The following is an 18,702-nucleotide window of genomic DNA, read 5'->3' as shown; positions in this document are numbered from 1 at the left end:
CTCCCTTAAGTGTTACTGTTACCTGGAGCATTCAGTACCATCTCTAATATGGTAAGGAGGCATTCCTGAGAATTTTAAGGGGCAAAATTAAGCTGACAGTAAAAGGGGGGAAGAATAGACTATTTAGATCTATTTTCACGAATGACAATGAAACAAGGGTTATTTAAAGCCTTTCTCTGCTAAATATTCCCATTAGGAAAGGGAGACAGAGTCCAAAGTACTTACACTTTACTCTCCAAAGTAGGCGAGGCAGAGTGAGTGGGAAAGAAGAGGAGAAAGCTGTTATCGTTTCTGTTTTCCATTGAAGAGCAAAGTTCAATCATGCTGGGTGTCCCTAGCCGTATAATTCTGTTGACTGTTGAATAATCTTCCAGAAGAGGAGAAGCAAAGAACAACCTTCAAAGTAAGTCAATATGTTTATTTTTAAGATATTTTATAGAATTTGCTGATAACTAAGGAAAAATTCCAAATAACTGCATGTTCTTTTAAATGAACACCTACTTTCTCATTCATTTTCTGTATTTAGGCTCAATTACAGAAAAATAAATACTCATAGCATTCAAATGAAATTAAATGAAAGAGACACAACTATCAAGTAGGTACAAATACAAAATGTGGATGTATGTAGGCAAATTCAACAGATCTGGACTTGTTTCAACATGTTTGCATTTGTCTGTTACCAGGGTTCACTTGCAACATGCGACATTAAATAATTTTTAATAAGTTTAATAAGTTTAATAAGTTTTAATAAGTATCTATATTTTTCCTTTCAAACAAATGATCATTAAGATTACTGGCCTTGGCTTAATAGTGGTATATTTCTCACTCAAGTATTATTTTACAGAGAACTATCTTAAATAAATTTAAAATGCGTTCTGAAGATGAAAGGAAGCCTACTGCAGATGGAAATAGTCATGAGACCACTGCATCCAGGCAGGGTTGTGAATCTGAAGACAAACGGTAAATATTCTTAAATACTGTAAACATGTTTTTTTATGAGGCATATATGATTAGATTTTATATTATTTTTATTTTATTTTTATTTTATAATTACCTGGAAAGCCTAATAACAGAAGGTTTAACTTCAGCTTGTCAGTAGCACTGACTGACACATCCATTTGGGGCAGAAGAATGGAGAGGGAAAGTTCTGTCACCTTGTATCTTTTGCTTTTAAAGACAAAGTGTCCACAGTATTGACTACATTTTGTTGAAAAGCAAATCTAAAATCTCACAGAAATGATGTCAAAGTAGACATTTTGGGTACAATGACATCATCAGCTAAGTATGTTAAATTTTTTACTGTGGAGGGTGCTCAAAATTTTACATATCAGGAACATCTTTATTCATTTTCCATTCATGGATTGTGGCAAAATTTGATTCTATAAGTTATCTTCCTCTTTCCCATTTCAAAGGCTGTATAGTTCTGTTCAGCACCAACCTGTGCTGGGAGAGCTTGACTTAAATTTATAGCGATCAGGAACTGATGCTATTTATGTGCCTGAAAGTTTCCTAAAAACAAACATCTGAAGAATGCTCAACAAATTATCTTCATTTTACGCATCATTGCTTCCTGTAAAATTATTTCATAATTATATTTTGATTGAACTTCATTAATATGTTGAGTATTTCTGTGAAATGTTGTCACTTTTCAAATGCACTAAAACTATGATACCTTTCAAGCAAGGAAAACAAGAAGAAAGCAGAAAAGGCTAATGTGGTCAGCCCATTAACACTGGTAAGATATGTGCTATCTAACCATCTATCTATCTGTCTACACACATATACATACACGCACTTCAAAGTGTAATGCACAAAACACGCTTAAAATAATGTTAGAGCACTGCATATGTGGTCTTGTCTCTACCAAATGCTTTAATACTACAGAATATTGAATATAGCAGTCTTTTTTGTGGATATAATTTACAAATGAAACACTCTTACTACCAGTATCGATTCTTAGGAGCCTTCCCTTAATGAACTAGCATGCTATACACACCTGTACTACGAGATCTGTGTCTGTGGAAAGTAATAATTTCCATGCTCAATCACTTCTTACAACAGAACAAAATGGGAGTCTGTCTACTGAAGATTATTAGTACCATCCTGTCCTCTAAATTACCAGGGTCACACTAATCAGCCCATAACTTAGTATTCAGTCAYCAGAGTCAGCAGTAAAGTGAAGGGAACTAGAAAGTATTTCAAGTTCCAGATAATTTTAATTTTCTGTATATTTTAAAATAAGATAATCCATTAATATTTAATCAAAGTAGATCCTTGATACTCTTTCAGTAAAAGTGAAATGTTTTATATTTTGTTGGCTTAGTGTGAATAATGCACAGCAATAATGTGGGAAATAATAGTAATAAAACTAATTGGCCAATGACCCAATTTCCCTACTTTGCTTTACCAGCATTGCATCAGCATTGCAAAACCAGTGTATTTTACTACAGTAAACGTAGTTTCTTACAGTGCAGAATCATACTAGTGTTTTTGCCATAGAAGAGCCCAAAGTTTATTGAAGTCAATGGAAAAAGTTTTTTGAATTTTAGTAGGCTTTGATAATATCTATGGTACATTAGGAATGTTTTTTCTAACTGCATAATAATGAATTTATAGTAAAATTATTGTCCTAATTAGCACAGTGATATTAAAAAAACTTGTAATTTGAACTTCAGACATCAAAATTAAAGAGGACAAATATCTTATACCTTGTTTTTATATGCCTTTCTAATACAGGTGTAGATATTGATACATTAAAATAGTACGATTTTCTAGTTTGGAGACTTCATAGTATAAAATGCTTTAATTAGAATAAGTGAATTCTGCACAGTTAAATTATTTCATAAATTTAATTTCTAATCAGATAAAGTTGTAGTTTTGTGATAATTAGGTATACAACTGATGGCTTTTTTTTTTTTTTTTTAATTTTGAAGCCATAACATTGTGTTACTGTTCTAATACTGCAATTAGAATGAATCTCTCTTCTCGCTTGCAGTTTCGATATTCCAGTTGGACGGATAAATTACTAATGATAGTAGGCACTCTCCTGGCAATAGCTCATGGAACCAGTCTCCCTGTTGTGATGATAATTTTTGGTGATATGACTGATAGTTTTGTTACTTCTGCAAACACAACTTTTCCAGGTAAGAATATATCTTCTATGGAGAGAACAATGCCTCATATTTGGAAAATATCCAGGGAGATTAGAGCATTACAATGTGAGATATTGGTGTCAAAAACCCCAGCTTGCTACTATACCATGAACCAAATTATTAATTTTTGTGTTTGCTATAGTAGAGATTCCACTATGGATTTTTTTTTTGGTCCCTAATTTTTAGTTTCCGTACTAGTGGATTTTCTCAAATAATCTCCTACAGTGCAGCTACATATTCAACAAAGCATGTTTAATGGTGGCTGCGATAAACAAAAAGACTCTGTTTTTTCCCTCTCTTCCCCTCACCATATGCTCCTGTTGCTCCCCTTGCATAGGTCTAACAATTATAGTCCACAAGGTGAATCAGATCACTAAGTGGATCCAACAGAAGTCTCACTAACAAGAAGGAAAGTACTTGTTTTCTCTTGGATCAGTTTGTTGATTAGATTAATCCTGCCAAATCAGAAGTAGAAAATCAAACACAAAGGAGTGCAGAGATGCACTGCTGAATACAAGAGGGAGGAGTGATACTGTCGCTTTGGTGTTATCTCACAGTTAGACCAGATTAGATTGTACCTGCAATCAACCATTACATGTTAAACTTGTGAACAGGCTTGTTGCCCTTCTTTAAAGAGTTTTTATTAAATATTTATTAAAATGTCTATGGCAATACAGAGAAATAAAGGATTCGATTGTCTTCTGTCCTGTTCTCATGTGTGCTCTTATTTCTCTAAGAGAGAGAAAAACAAGTTTACTGTCTTTATGAGAACAAGTAATGTATGACTTATCCATTCCCAAGTGGAATAAATCGATCACATTTTTATAGTATAATTATGAAATGCTGCAGCATAGTCTTCTCAAAATGTTTGTCACTAAATGCTGGATGTGGTGGAGTAAAATTTTAGAGCAAAAGCATACCTCATGGCCAGTGTTTTCATATAGAGCTGAGCTATCCACAGTTACTGATTTGATGGTAATACCTGGAACTGTATTTTTAATGGGTTTTGGCATTATACAAATGCACTGTGTTTCTGGAAAAAAAAAAAAGTAAACATTTAATGAGTGCTCAGGAAAATGTTTTAATCTCAAGTTATGTTGATGTAATTTTGTAGTCATTGGAGTCATGGAGTCATGATTAACCTTATATTGATATAATCACTGTTTTTCTATAGGTAGAAAACTGAACATTTGGCTTTAGGGCTTCTTACAGTGTTGCACTCTTTCTCCCATTAAAATTAATTCGAACCAACAGGAGACTTAGCAATTTAAAATTTGCTCAACAGCATGCAGAAAAACAAATTTGTTAAAACCTGACATATTAAAAGTACTTAAAGTATTTATTACTTTCTCTCCCTTCCCCCCCCTTTTTTTTTAAGGAAACATTTCTTCAATGAATTTCTCTTTATACTTTCTTGGCAAGCTAGAAGAAGATATGACAAGGTAATTAGAAAGTGATACTTGCTTTTCTTTTSCTAATCTGGGCACACATTTCTAATCGAGCCATTCTTCTCCCTTACATGTTTTACATACTTTAAACAACAGATAAGAATTGGTTACTTGAATAATGTATGTAACTCAAGATTTGCACATTAGATTATTGCAGGCACTGGGAAAATTCTTGAACATCCCCAGCCATTCCCAACAACTTCCCTTTAATTTCTTACTTTCACCTATCCCCTTCCCTTCCCCTGAGTGCTTTCTGTCCCCATACCATCTGCGTTTCTTTTTTTCCTCCTTCCCTTCCTCTGAATTTATAAACAGTAATTGTTATGCTAAAAAATGCTAATGAATATCATTCATCAATTACTTGAACTATGGCGATTCAGTGATAAAAAGCATAATAAAAATTGCCAGATACTATCTAATTCCCTGTTAAAGCATCAGGTTTAGCCAGAATATMTGGACTAGAGGAAAGAGAGTTAAATTCTGTGCAACCTTAAAACTAGCATCCTAGAGCAGACAATAGCAAAAGACAACAGTCAGCAAGCAGTTCTGCTACAAAAGAGTAGCATTGCAGTTTGATAGAGAAAATGGCAAAGAAGCTGAAACATCAGCAGGCAATAGATGTGTTTTAAGTGCTTTATTAGCCACTGTCTATGCACTTGGTATATGCAGGATGTCTACAAGTATGTTTTTTCTTGTACATTTTCTTGTACCACTTCAGCTTTTGTTCTTCAGATTGAAGTCTTTTCCTCATTAGGTATTGTAAAACATCTGAGATCTCAGGATACTGATTGGTCTTCACAACTGTTGACCTACCTGAAGAAAAAGATGARCATTTCCTCTAATAGCTTTTGTTCTCTCTTGTACTGAAGTGGGTACTTCTTTGATGATAGTGGACTGTAAACTTATGAATTGCTTAAATCAAGTAGTTAAGCTTCAAATGAAAAAAATTCTATTTACTCTGAAGAAAGTTCTTTACCCTAAAATAAAGAGCAACAGCTAGTCAGACAGACTGTTACTGAGAAGTGGAGAACCCATGTGTGATAAGAAGGAACTGGCAGGGAATTCACAATTATGCTTTCTAAGAGAGTATGGAACACAGAATTTCTTGCTCCCCCAACATTTCTGCTTGTTAGTCTCTGACTTGAATGCAAGGAATGCATACACACCTTATGTAGAGTATACACATGCTCAGTCATTTTAAGGCAAATGTTGGAACTGTCAGAAAAAATAACTTGTGTAAAGTTATGTTAACTGTTTTGTGTTTGGTAATTACTTGATGCCTAGTTGCACGAGATTTTCAAAGTCTATTTTATGTTTATTCTAAAGGAACTTTAGAAATGGTTGTTTTAATAAATACCTTTTTGAAACTTACTAAGATCTTAGCTTGAATCATATCTTTTGACAAGCTTGATAGTCTTGTAAATCATATAAATGGTATTTCCTATTACAATTTAAAATTAGATCATTTTAATTTGACTGTTATGTTATTCCTGTAAATATTAAAAATGTGTCTGATTTATTTTCTCTACTGCAATTAATTATTCTCTGTTTATCCCTTTTACTGGGTGGTCATGTGGATGGATGGCCTTTAAAACTTGTTATTATTARTTGCTCTTAATATTAAAGCTATGGTATTACTGTTTTCATTTCCATTTTGTAATGAAAGTAATGATACATATAGCTTTAAAATTAACTTTTTTTCTACTCAAGCATATTTAACCTGTATTTTAGGAGATGCTCTCAAGATGTACTGTAATTACAGAAAATATTGCTGACATACATAGTGTAAAAGTAGCGTGTAAATCAATTTGTCATTTATAAGGGTTTTTCTTTTTTTTGAATAATAACTGATCTAAACTTTTTGATTAATGGTTTGGGGTTTTGTTTTCTGTTTTGTTTTGTTTTTTTACTCTATGAGCTTGTATCATGTCTCAGCTAAAAAAGAAGGAATCCTCCCTTTGTTCTTGGCAGGCTATCTTTTAACTTAAAGTACTGCTTAAAGAGCAAAGAGTACAGGAAAACAAGCAAGCTGACACAAAGGAAGTGTAAATGTGAATATAAAGCATGTTATCTAAATGTTGAGAACTATCTGTTCTCGTGTGCCTAGAGATGGTCTGTGTGAGGGAGATCTTTTATTAGCATCACCCATGTCACCCCATCTTTTAGACATTAAATTTGAAAGTACAGATGTGAGAAAAAGCAGCCTGACCTTCTCTTTGGAAACAATTTATCCTCAGCACTGAATGAGGGATGTATTGCTTATTAATGGCACAGGAATAGATTCTCTTTTCCAAAGTTTCTGAAAAGGGCCTTGAGCTAGTGAGTTTATTAGTTTGAAGAAGTCTTAGCTATTTGTACCCACCCCTTGTTTCTCTGAGAACACCTGCCAGGAGGACATTATATTAAAAATGATAACAAAAACTATAAATACCTAGTTGAAATGAATTCAAGAGCTCCAAATATGAACTGGTTATGTTTGATACTCAAATAATAGTTTGCCTAAAATCCAACCATTTCTCAAAGGAAAAAGGACAATTAATTTACAATGGAGTGAGCATTTACTCTTTGTTAAGTTTCAGCGGTGAATTTACAGAATATATCTCATCAGCATGAAATCTGGCAAAGATATCAATCACTTATAATTTGTCATGAAATGAAGTCCAAGCATAAAACAATTCTGCAAAGTGATATAACATCATAAAGTAATTGTCTAAAGTAATTTCTGCTGAGTTTTGGATCAGTGCTCACGTTGGTTTTAGTTTAGTATTTTCTCTGTAGATTTTTAATGGAGCTGATCAAGATGATCAAGGTCAATATTCAGCTAATCATCAACCTTCAGTTAGGCATTAACTCAATTTTAGTAATCACTTTAGATACAGTTCATTTTATAATGAATATAGTTCCAAAGTCTCAGACTAAACTGTATCTCATCTTAGCCACTGAAGACTTTATTAAAATTGGAAAGCAGTTTATCTGTAAAATCATTATCTCCTTTTTTGAGCAGAGCATTTACACACAGATTTCTGCAACATGCTCCTGCCAAGTTTCATGCTACAATTTTAAAGAATCAGTATACAGAACTTACTACATGTGAGTGAAGGTGATAATTGTTTTAAGGCTTTTTTCTTATTATTCACTTTTATATAATTACAGCAGTCGTACAAATACATGTAATATGCAAACAAATATTTAGCTAGTATTTTTGGTTGTGTTTTGTGAACAGGGAATCAATAAGTTAGTTACATTTTTGTGGTTTGGTTCTGGTTTAAGTTCACCTGTGACTGAAGTTACTTGATTCTGTCTCAACACTTCAAAACAGTGGCTCAAATTCAGTTCCAGTTTGAGAAATGCAGTAGTTCACCTGCTGTTTGGTTTGGATTTGTGTCCCTGTTTGYGGCACAGAGCTGAAGGCATTTAAAAGTAAAATATTGGTTACGAAAAAAATAGGGAGCAAAATGATTTCTGATCTGATGGCATCTACTTGCAATAGATGTATATATAGTCACATTATATACTCAAATCCAGAAATATTTATAACATGCATGCGTTTTATATATATTTATTTATATATACAGACAAGCATGTTGCATGATGTATATAAATGTGTTTTTAAAAATATTTAACATCTGTACATATGTATTAAAATAAAAATGTTATGTTTTTGGAAATTACACATTTAAGTGAAGAGGATATTGTATCTAAAGTATGGTTTTAAAACAATTTGAGAAAACATATACTATATTGATGAGAAGAAGTTGAGAAGAAAAAATAATTCTTGTCTAAGAATAGTTTAGTTTATTGCATATCTAAAAGCAGAAATACTCATAGAAAACTCAAAGATTTATAGGGAAATTCATTTTTATTAGCTTAATTGATATAGTTGCAGGAAAAAGGCAAACTTCTAGGCACATAAACTCTAATTCACGTCTGAAAAGAAGCAGTGAGCATCAAGCTAAATACAGATTAGTTAGGTAATTAGAACTGAATTCAGAGAATGTTTCAATTACTTTTTTTCTTTCAGGTATGCATATTACTATTCTGGAATAGCAGCTGGTGTTCTTCTTGCTGCTTATGTCCAAACTTCATTTTGGACCCTAGCAGCAGGCCGGCAAACACAGAAAATTAGAAAACAATTTTTTCATGCAATTATGAGACAGGAAATTGGATGGTTTGATGTAAGTGATGTGGGAGAACTTAACACTCGTCTCATAGAGTAAGTACACTATAACTTCCACAATGATATTTTATCTTACTAAACAAGTGTGAGCTAAAAATTTTAAAAAGGTTTTTTAAATTGAATTATTTCATTGTAAATCTCATGCAAGTCATCTCACTGAGAGTCTCAGGCTGAACTTCTAACACTTCTGTTACTGGACTATCACAAAGATACCAGAAAAGCATTTTAATAAGTGTCTGTGAACTCTGAGGATGACTAAAGCCCATCCTAAGACATTACCTCCATGAATAGAAAACATGATTCTTTTCTGTGCACACTGGGGACTCAACAAAGATGCTAACTGACCCCGAAGTGTGAATAGATTGAACTGCCTGACAAGCTATTCCTTTCTTTTTGCCCACATGAAAGGCTTTAGCTTTTCCTTCCAGAGATCCCATGGTTTCCAGATAGGTCCAAAATCTGGCATTAGAAGAGAGAGCAATAGGAACTTTGCACTGTAGGCGTAATTTTAGTCTTTTCAGAGGCAAACAGAAATTTATAGCATGGAATTTTCCCAAGAAATATGAACATTTCCATGACTGCATTATATAGTGCTCTACTCTTGAGCAAACTGTTGGCAGGCAATGGAAGAAGAAATATTATCCTCTGCACAGATGTCCATGTGACAAAACTGAAAAGCTTTGTATGCTTTCTACATTTTCCTTCCTGTCTGGATGTAATTTGTTTTTCAGTGATGTCACCAAGATTAATGAAGGAATAGGTGACAAAATTGGACTGCTTGTTCAATCAGTAACAACATTTGTAACAGGATTTGTTGTTGGTCTCATAAAAGGATGGAAATTAACCCTTGTAATACTAGCAGTCAGTCCTGTCCTGGGACTTTCAGCAGCTATCTGGGCAAAGGTAAGTTAATATACTTTCAGTGTCATGCTTTGTATCAGTAAGAGATAATGAAATAAGTCTACATAACTGTAATTCTCACTGTTGGAATGTATCACTTAGAATAATTATCACAGCTTTAGACAACATTTATGTACGTAAGCTGTATTAAATAAATTGTATACAACTATCCTCATATAATTTCAATATTATAATTCCCATACAATGGACAGACTTGCTGTGATTTTAACATAGCTTATTTTTTATATGGAAAAGGAAACAAGAAATACCGGTAAAGTATACACATCTATTACAGTTTAACTTCATCTGCTTGTTCTGTTGAAACAAATTGCACCCCTGAAAAATAACTAAATAAGCTAGACCAAGCCTTGGTCTCAGACGCAGAGTCTCTTTTCAGAGTTGTTACAGCTTTGGGAAGAAATTTTAGACAGACTTACATGAGTACTAAATTACCATGGGTTTGGAGTGACTAGTTAATTTGCAGTTTGGAAGCCTTCAGATTTTTATAGTATTTTATTTCCATTACATTTCAAGATTATATATGGCTCCATGATCTTGAGTGTGTTGGGGAAGAGGAAGGAGTAGAGAGGCGTGTGCTAGGTATGTCCATTAGCTGAGAGTCTTCATGAACTGTGGCCAATGAACACAAGTTACAGAGCTCGCTGGCTAAGGTAGTCGGAGATCAGAATGGGCAGATCTGCCCCAGAACCAGAGAACCACAGCCAGCTCAGTATGAATGCTCATATAAGCTTCTGCACTGGGTGAAAGCAGAGCTGAAAATCCGGGCCTAAGTTGTTGAGAATGGATAATGTTGAATTATTAGATTGAATTTTTAATGTAATTAATAATTTTAATATTGAATGTTCTGCCCTCTTTTATGTAATATAATCAAAAGGCTTCATGTTGTAAGATAATTATGATAAAAGCCATTGTGAAATGCTTGTGCTCATTTTGTTTTTCTTAAGTCAAAATATTTGATCTTGTATTAGGTTCTCTCTGCTTTTACTGACAAAGAACAAGCTGCATATGCGAAAGCAGGAGCTGTTGCAGAAGAAGTTCTGTCAGCAGTTCGGACTGTAATAGCTTTTGGAGGACAGGAAAAAGAGATTAAAAGGTAAGAGCGTTGCTTAGATAAAAGCAATGTTTGCTTTCATCAGCTAATTTTAAAGTACTCACTTCAGAAGGTTTGAAATTTTCTTGCATCTTCACTACTGAAAATCTGTCCAAACAAGTGAGCCTTGTGCTTACTGCATTAGTAGATAATGGGACTGGAAATTGTCTAACTTTTGTTGCCCTTTACAAGTTTCAGTATGTTTTGAATGACAATTATTTACTTTTCTAGAAACTCACAAAATAAGTAGATATATTGCCTCTGCTCTAGGAAGTGTATAAACTACTTGAAGCATCACACAGCAAGTGAGAGCTTTAGACAAAAAAGGCCATGCTGTGAGAAAAGATGACGATATCCTTAATATGTGATTACTCAATACTTGTTGTGAGGGTTTAATTAAACAATATCTCTATTTCCGCTGTAGAACATCATTCTTATGATGTATTTTAACTTTTTATCTAAACCTAACAATCGTAATCTCAAAATCTGTCATGAATGGTTCACAGTCCAAGTTCATTAAACAGCAGGTAATTTAAGGACCTCACATGCCAGTTGCTGAACTTTTTTTTTTTTTTTTTCTTCATTCTGTCTGCCATTTTGTCTGATGTCGGTCTTTCTAGGGACTGCCTTAAGCTTCTGTGCCTGAATACTAGGCTTATCTTAATATCTTCTTAAGGTTATATATTGTATATCTCTCATAGTACCTCATCAGTCCTTTTTTTCTATTTCATCCACAGACTGTTTGGTGTTTTCGTACAAAACTGGGTCCATTTTGAACTTCTATCTTTCTTCCAGATACCATAAAAATTTAGAAGATGCTAAACGCATTGGAATAAAAAAGTCTATTACAGCTAATATTTCTATGGGTGCTGCTTTCTTACTGATATACGCATCATATGCATTGGCCTTCTGGTATGGAACTACCTTGATATTAGCTGACGATTATACAATTGGCAAAGTTCTTACAGTAAGTATCAGTAACAGCCCAATAATAAGAAAAAATACTAATGACAAACAATGAAGTGTATTTTGGGAACTTATTTGGGTTTAACCAGAATTGTAGGCCAAAATCATCAGCAAGCTTCCCTTCCTTCTTAACACAAGAGTCCACATGTTATTTCTATAGTATCTCAAAATCTACATCAAGCCAAATAAAACATACATTATTTTCAGATGTTTCTACACCTCTTCTGACTTTGATAAGCTCAGGCAGGCATAGAAAGAAACAGTTCAGTCAAAAATTGAAGTACAGTGTCTTTCCTAGTTGCTATTTGTTTTCAAATTTGTGACACTGAATATGTTTTCCAGATACAGAAGCAAATACTGTGTTTTAGCTGTTGGGAGATCTAAGTAGATCACTTTATTGATTCTTTTCTTATATTTTGCTTCATAAGTGCTTGGAATCTCTTCTAAATATTTTTAAAAAGCTAGAGGAAGAAAAATAAACTTCTAACTAGGAAATATGTCACCATCCAACCAAAGAAGGAAAAACATAATTCTTCAGTACTTAAATTCTTCTCTTGATGCAGCAACCATTTTAATTTTGTATAAATTATTCTTTTTTCCACATTCGTATAACTTCTTTAACCATGATGAAACTCAGCCAGGAGACCAGATACATATATATATATATATATTTTTTTAAAGCTACCTCTGTTTTGTTTTATTTATGAATCACTCAGGGCTGTGAAAAATGCCTCTGAAGTATGGTATAGGCTCTTTTGAACCTTTGCATTACTAGATCTAAAATTTTTTAAAAAGGAAGGTCAGCATATAGACCATCTCAGTGAGGTTCAGACAATTGCTTGTGCCCTTGTGTGTAGTTTTTTTCGGTTCCAAGTATTTGCAATAATTTGTTGTCAATATTGTAGTTCATCCATGTGGTGTTTTATAACACAAATTGGAGGATATGTGTTGCAAGTCCCGGACTGTGTGATAAGGGCATCTGAGGGTGTAAGAGGTTGCAACACTTGATAAAATAGTGCTGCAAGATGCGTCTGGGTAGATGGAGCCAAATATGGTACATTCTTGCCCATACTACATCCAGGACTGTCTCTGATGTTTTCTCAATGCTAGCTAGCATGAGCCAAAACTGTGACAGGGAGCATGCTAACAATTAAGCATTATGAATGAAAAATGATATAGTTAAAGCAGTGAACTCTTTTATAGGGATACATTATTATCATTTAGTTTGTTAGTGGAAAGAAGAAACCTGTTACTATAATATTAGATCCAAACAAAAGTGGTGGAAATTGGGATTAGAACAAAGTTATTTTTGTGGTGTATTACTGACTGTGGTGTATACAAGTCTGATGAAAAGAAAGTAGTTTTTAAAGAAGGCACTTAGCCAATTTCATACAAATATTAGAGAAATCTACTTGAGAAAATGTGGAAAAAATGCCCATCAAAATTTTTGTGAAAATATTTTAATTTTTGATGGAACCCTCCTCCCAAAACTTTAAATAATTTATAAAGTTTTTAAGTCTATATTCTGTCAAAATATAGGAAATTTAAAATGTTCTGGGAAAATATTTCAGTTAAAAGATTTTTCTTTGAATGCATATATTTAAATAAAAGAGAATTGATCTTTTAAGTTTGGATCATCCTGATTGTTTAATCTGATTTCATTTCTTTGCATATAGTTAGGAATATAAGAGTAGCAGGGAGAAATATAACAGCAGCTTGCTCTGTTCTTACACACTTTCCTAGGTATCACATCTGTGTATAACCACTGTTGGAGAAAAGAGGATGTGTGTGATGGGCCTTTTTGTCTGACAACCTATGGCTTTTATTAGGACCTCTATTTGAGTAGTCCCTTTTTATTACTTTTATTTTGATACTACCTGAAGGCAATGAGCTATGATTTTCTTTTTTTGTCTTTTTCTTTTTCTCTTGTTCTTTCTTGCTCACACTCACTTTTTCTCACTTATGCTTGCCTTCTTCCGCTGCACTGGAGGGAACCTGTATTAGTTTAGGATGGAGAAGGTGGAATTCTATACTTCTATTCCTCTGTCATTTTGAAAGCAGAATGCTAATACTCTGCATAGCCACTTTTGTGCTGTTGAAGGGCACACAGTGTTTTCTCATCTTAATGTAGAAACAGGCTTCCTGACCTTCAGATCATCTTTTGCCAAAGGACGAATTAGTACAATATATCCTGAGATATCAAGTGGAATTACACATTTTGGGGGAGAGATTTTGGAGATTCCATTCTCAGTCACTTTTTCATCCTTAGCAATCTCTTGCAACATCAACATGTGCAGGTATATTGTACAGGAACACAGTTATCAGAGGACTCATTAAGGGAAGCCCTTTTCTTCTTAATGTTATTTTTTATTTCATTTGTTCTTCAATTAAACTTCCATAAGAAGTGTAGAGCCTCTTGATCCAAAGTTATCTAATGTAAATAAATAAATGTAATTCTCTGCTTAATTATGACTTGATAAATGTCATCATAAAATTTTTTTTCAGGTTTTTTTCTCTGTACTGATTGGAGCTTTCAGCATTGGACAGACTGCTCCAAGCATAGAGGCATTTGCTAATGCAAGGGGAGCTGCCTATGCAATCTTTAATATCATAGACAATGTGAGTATCTTTGCCCTGGCTCTCATTTCAAAACTCAGAGACCGTTCTTTTTATAGTGCAGACACTATTTATGGATGCGAAGTTAGCAAGAGTAAATAATGATGAGTAAAATGAGATGTAATTCAAATACCTATCTGATATGTTTTGAAAATATACTGAAATATCAGCATGGAAAAAATAAAAGAATTTGTGCTGCCATTGATAAGAGCCTCAGTTCCGTCTTTCCAAGGAGGCCTATTCAAGGGTGAAAGGAAAACCAACATTCTTATTCAGATTTTATGGAACAAAGGAGGAAAATGGATCCTTCCTATACTTAAGTTATTGAGAATATTTCTGTTAAATTGTTAATAATGTAAAAGGCTAACTTTATTCCTGTTGCATTTGCAGCAATTTACTGCAGTATTTGACTTTTAATTTTATCTGATATTGACCACGCTAAAACAATTCATTTGTTTTCATTTAGACAGATATATATGCATACAAGCAGATAGAATGTGTAATTATTCATCAGTTCCTCCTTGTCTCTTAGAGTTACCAGTTCTTGCTTCATCAAAGGTAATAGTACTGGAGCACCAGAATATTTGTTATTGGAGGTATTCCCTAATGTTTTTATTGTGAAGGGCATGTCTGCAGTGCTATATAAAGATGTGACTACAGTTGATGCAGGTATACTAGCATAGGTTTTAAGGATAGTAGTGGCACCAGCAGCAGCATGAGCATCAGCAAGTCTGTAAAACCCAACCTGGTATCCTGGATATGTACTTTAATTGCCAGGAGGTGCTGGAATCAGGGATGCTGTGACTTTACTAGCTAATGAAACTAGCATGAATTAATCTGTATGAAATGCAATTACACATTTTGGATTGTTGTTAAGATGTGCTTCAAGTTCTAGACCAACACTGGATGGAAATAAAAATAATGGTCATTAAGAACTCTGTTTCTGCTTAATGGTCATTTGGTCAGTTCTTTCTCACAAAAATGGTTTCAACAGAAAGGGCAAAGTTATGAATGAAAAGACAGTAACAGCTTATTAGAGGTGGTACGTTCAGGTTAATCATCAGGCAGTGGAATGAATCTCAAATTGCTGCTAACTGTGGGTACAATCTTATGTACTAAATTCACACAAGAGCTTAAATGGAAAAATTATAAAAGTATTCTTGCATGTATAGTTAAGGAATGTAGTAATGAAGCAGCAAAGCATCATGCAATTTGCATGTTTTAAAAATCTCACCTAAATCAGTTTAAAATATATTTTAGTATTTCTACAGAATGGTGGTGTACTCCAGGACTTCTTTGTGAAAAAATATTATTAGGAAATAAGTCTGTGTGTGTGTGTGTGTGTGTGTGTGTTTTATTTTGCCCAGGAACCTCAAATTGACAGTTATTCAGAGGCAGGCTACAAACCAGACCACGTTAAAGGGAATTTGGAATTCCAAAATGTTTGCTTCAATTATCCAGCCAGACCAGATGTTAAGGTATGGTAAATGAAGTTGATACATATTACAGTTAAATATGTGAATCATTTATTAAGAAAAAGTCACATAAAATTTTGTTGAAAATTTAACAGTTTCAGGTTGATCCTCTAAATCATATGAAAATACCTTGCCACCACAGTGATTTTACCTAAAATTAATTTAACACTAACTAGATATGTTAAGTCTTCTGAATGATTTGCCTCCTGTAGTCAGTGTGGCTGTGCAGTAAAACTTTAAGGTTTATTGTTCTCATAATCTTTGTTTATAGGTCTAATCCAAGTGTTTGTATATAATAAGAAAAATAATGACATAGTCAATTTCAAAAGTACCTGCAAGGCGTCTCTTAAGACTATATCAGTTAATAAAGCAGATCCAGCAAGGATTTGTTATATATGGGATACAGATTCTGTCCGGACAGAGAAAAAGTTTGCTTTGTTCAAGCACTCTCATAAAACCAGGGCTTCCTAATGCAATGGAGGTGGAAGAGACTTAAATGATTTCAGAAAATATTTTAATGAAGAGTATCTTTGCAGTATGTAACTATTTCCTTCTCTACTTTGAAGGAAAATCACTGATCTAGGTAAAGGAATGTTTCTTATTTTTGATAGGCAGAAAGGAAAGACAGAGTTTTCTTTTTAAACCATTTTAGTCATTTAAAAAAACTTCATTCACCTTCTTGACAAAGGGACAAGCTGAAGTGACTGTATTTAATTTTTCTCCCTATAGTAATAGAAGTGGAAAGACATCTAGATCTCAGTGAGTTATGTCCTTTTCTAAGTTTATACATGTATGGTATGAATAAAGAGATTTCTCCCCTGTGGTTTCAGAGATTATAATTTAGGAAGTTAAGGCTGTAGCAAAAAGATAGAAAGTATTTCATAAAAAATAGTAAAGAGAAAAATGAGGAGGAGGACAAATAACACATGGAATTTTATTTCTGCCTAATTTTAATCTACCTGACTTTCAGGTTAACTCTTATTTACAACAGGATTAAGAAGAAAGTACAGCAAAGTACATGACAGGCATGATGAAGACTGCACTTCCTATCTCATTAGACAGGTTTATTTGCTGTCCATATGTCTTCTCCATTTGCTTTAAGTTGTTAGAAACATCCTACGTGGATTTAATTATGAATTTTATTTTGGTGGAGGAAAAAGGTTCTGATCAATAGTCCGTTGTAATCAGTGATAATCCATAAGTTTTTAGATCAACCTCTATTGCTAATTTATTTACATTTAAGTATGCTTGAGTTGCTACATGCAAGGTATATAGACTGAATGTTTTATAGGATTAGGACCAAAAGGTTAAGTAAGGCTCTTTCATACCTGTTCAACTGTTACCACTTATGTTAGACTTTTTGTTTGACCTATAAATACTTTCGCAAAATAAGATAAACTTAGTTATTTGTCTGTGCCTCTGGTTCCCAAACAGTGAGATATACCTCACTGGTGAAGCATACCAATATTAATACTAAGGGCGGAGAGGCAATAGTAGTGCTGAGAGTAGAAATATAGGAATAAGGAGAAGATGGTTACAAGGAGGCAGTATGGGCGATGTATAGGGAAGTACCTTGGAAGGGTATTGGAATGTGTTGGTACATAGCTGCACATTTAGAACAGAAAAGTTTAGCCCTGATGCGGATGCATTCAAGTCTGAGTAGTTCATTGTACTTAGTCCTTCTAGAAGACTGATTAGCGAAAAAATACACTTTTCTCCTTCTCAATATACATTTTCAACCACATTGGTTGTACAAAGTAGTGAAAGCTATATAGAATCCTGTTCACCTGTTACTCATATTGAGTAGAAATAAAAACACTGGAAGGTTATGTTCCTTTTCTCTATGGCGATATTTTCTTATTACYCAGGTGAGCAGGCTAAGCAGAAGGATGGGCAAAATTAAGTCAGCATGGCATGGAGATACTAATAATGTGTCTGTTCCCCAGCCTCACTACACAGCCCAATACAGGTTATTTTCTTGAAAATAAAATGAAGGAGCAATTGCATGGCACCAAAGAGCTATATCCGCCCTTTGTAACAGTCCCAAGGAAGGAAAAATTTCATTTCTATTGCTGTGAAATGCTATATTTTATGGTTACTAGTACAAAAAAGTTGTGTATTGTTCAATGCAATTTCACAGCTATAGAGAAGGCCCACCAATCTGCAAGGGAAAAAATTAAGGTTAATAAAGGTTTTAAGGTCATTGAAAGGACTTTCCCTCCACAGCAATCTAGAGTATATTCTGTCACTTTTAAGTGTGAGTTCTACTGTACAATAATTTTCCTCTATTTTCTATGGTCCATTCCAGAAAAAGGTGATAGTACAGAAATACTGCATCATAATATTATTATGTAATTCTTATTTTTATATATTTATAATGTTATGTCATTTGGTCATATAAACTGGTTCATAATATGGGTAATTGTGAAATGTGTTGTGTGATGTATTGCTATTAGACCAGTTCTGATGTAAACATGAAGAAAATTTCACTCAACTGATTAGAGTTCTTCTAAATTTAAGCTCACATTTTTCTACATTATGTTTTTTCTAACATATTCCATGAAGGTACTGAAAGGCTTGAGTCTCAAGGTTAACTGTGGCCAGACAGTAGCCCTCGTTGGTGGCAGTGGCTGTGGGAAAAGTACAACTGTTCAGCTCATCCAGAGATTTTATGACCCCAAGGAAGGCATGGTAAGATAGCTCAAGTCAGATGACTGCTGTGTACGTCACTGTGGTTTGAAGTTTAGCTCTGGTCTCGTTGCCCTTGTTCAAATGACACAATAAAGTCTCTCCGAAAATGGCATAGGCCAAGCTGGGGGAGAGAGATGCCGTGGCCAAAACACTTAGCGAAGTCTTG

General features: G+C 33.9%; 1 protein-coding gene across 1 annotated transcript in view; it reads left to right on the top strand.

Annotated features, from left to right (window-relative positions):
- Positions 1-833: 833 nt before the first annotated feature.
- Positions 834-18,702, top strand: part of LOC112967010 (multidrug resistance protein 1-like) — a 39,920-nt gene continuing 22,051 nt past the window's right edge. Inside the window, exons 1-11 of the mRNA XM_026067688.1 lie at positions 834-960; positions 1,681-1,735; positions 2,996-3,143; positions 4,531-4,594; positions 8,622-8,813; positions 9,509-9,680; positions 10,667-10,791; positions 11,584-11,755; positions 14,260-14,373; positions 15,738-15,848; positions 18,411-18,536. Of these exons, the coding sequence (XP_025923473.1) occupies positions 869-960; positions 1,681-1,735; positions 2,996-3,143; positions 4,531-4,594; positions 8,622-8,813; positions 9,509-9,680; positions 10,667-10,791; positions 11,584-11,755; positions 14,260-14,373; positions 15,738-15,848; positions 18,411-18,536 (1,371 nt within the window). The 5' untranslated portion in view covers positions 834-868. The remainder of the gene's footprint in view (positions 961-1,680; positions 1,736-2,995; positions 3,144-4,530; positions 4,595-8,621; positions 8,814-9,508; positions 9,681-10,666; positions 10,792-11,583; positions 11,756-14,259; positions 14,374-15,737; positions 15,849-18,410; positions 18,537-18,702) is intronic.

This window comes from Apteryx rowi, unplaced genomic scaffold (assembly GCF_003343035.1).
Source record: "Apteryx rowi isolate R43461 unplaced genomic scaffold, aptRow1 scaffold_260, whole genome shotgun sequence".
Lineage (NCBI taxonomy): Eukaryota > Metazoa > Chordata > Aves > Apterygiformes > Apterygidae > Apteryx > Apteryx rowi.
Note: the sequence above shows the minus strand (reverse complement) of the source record. Positions and strands in the feature narration are given on the sequence as shown.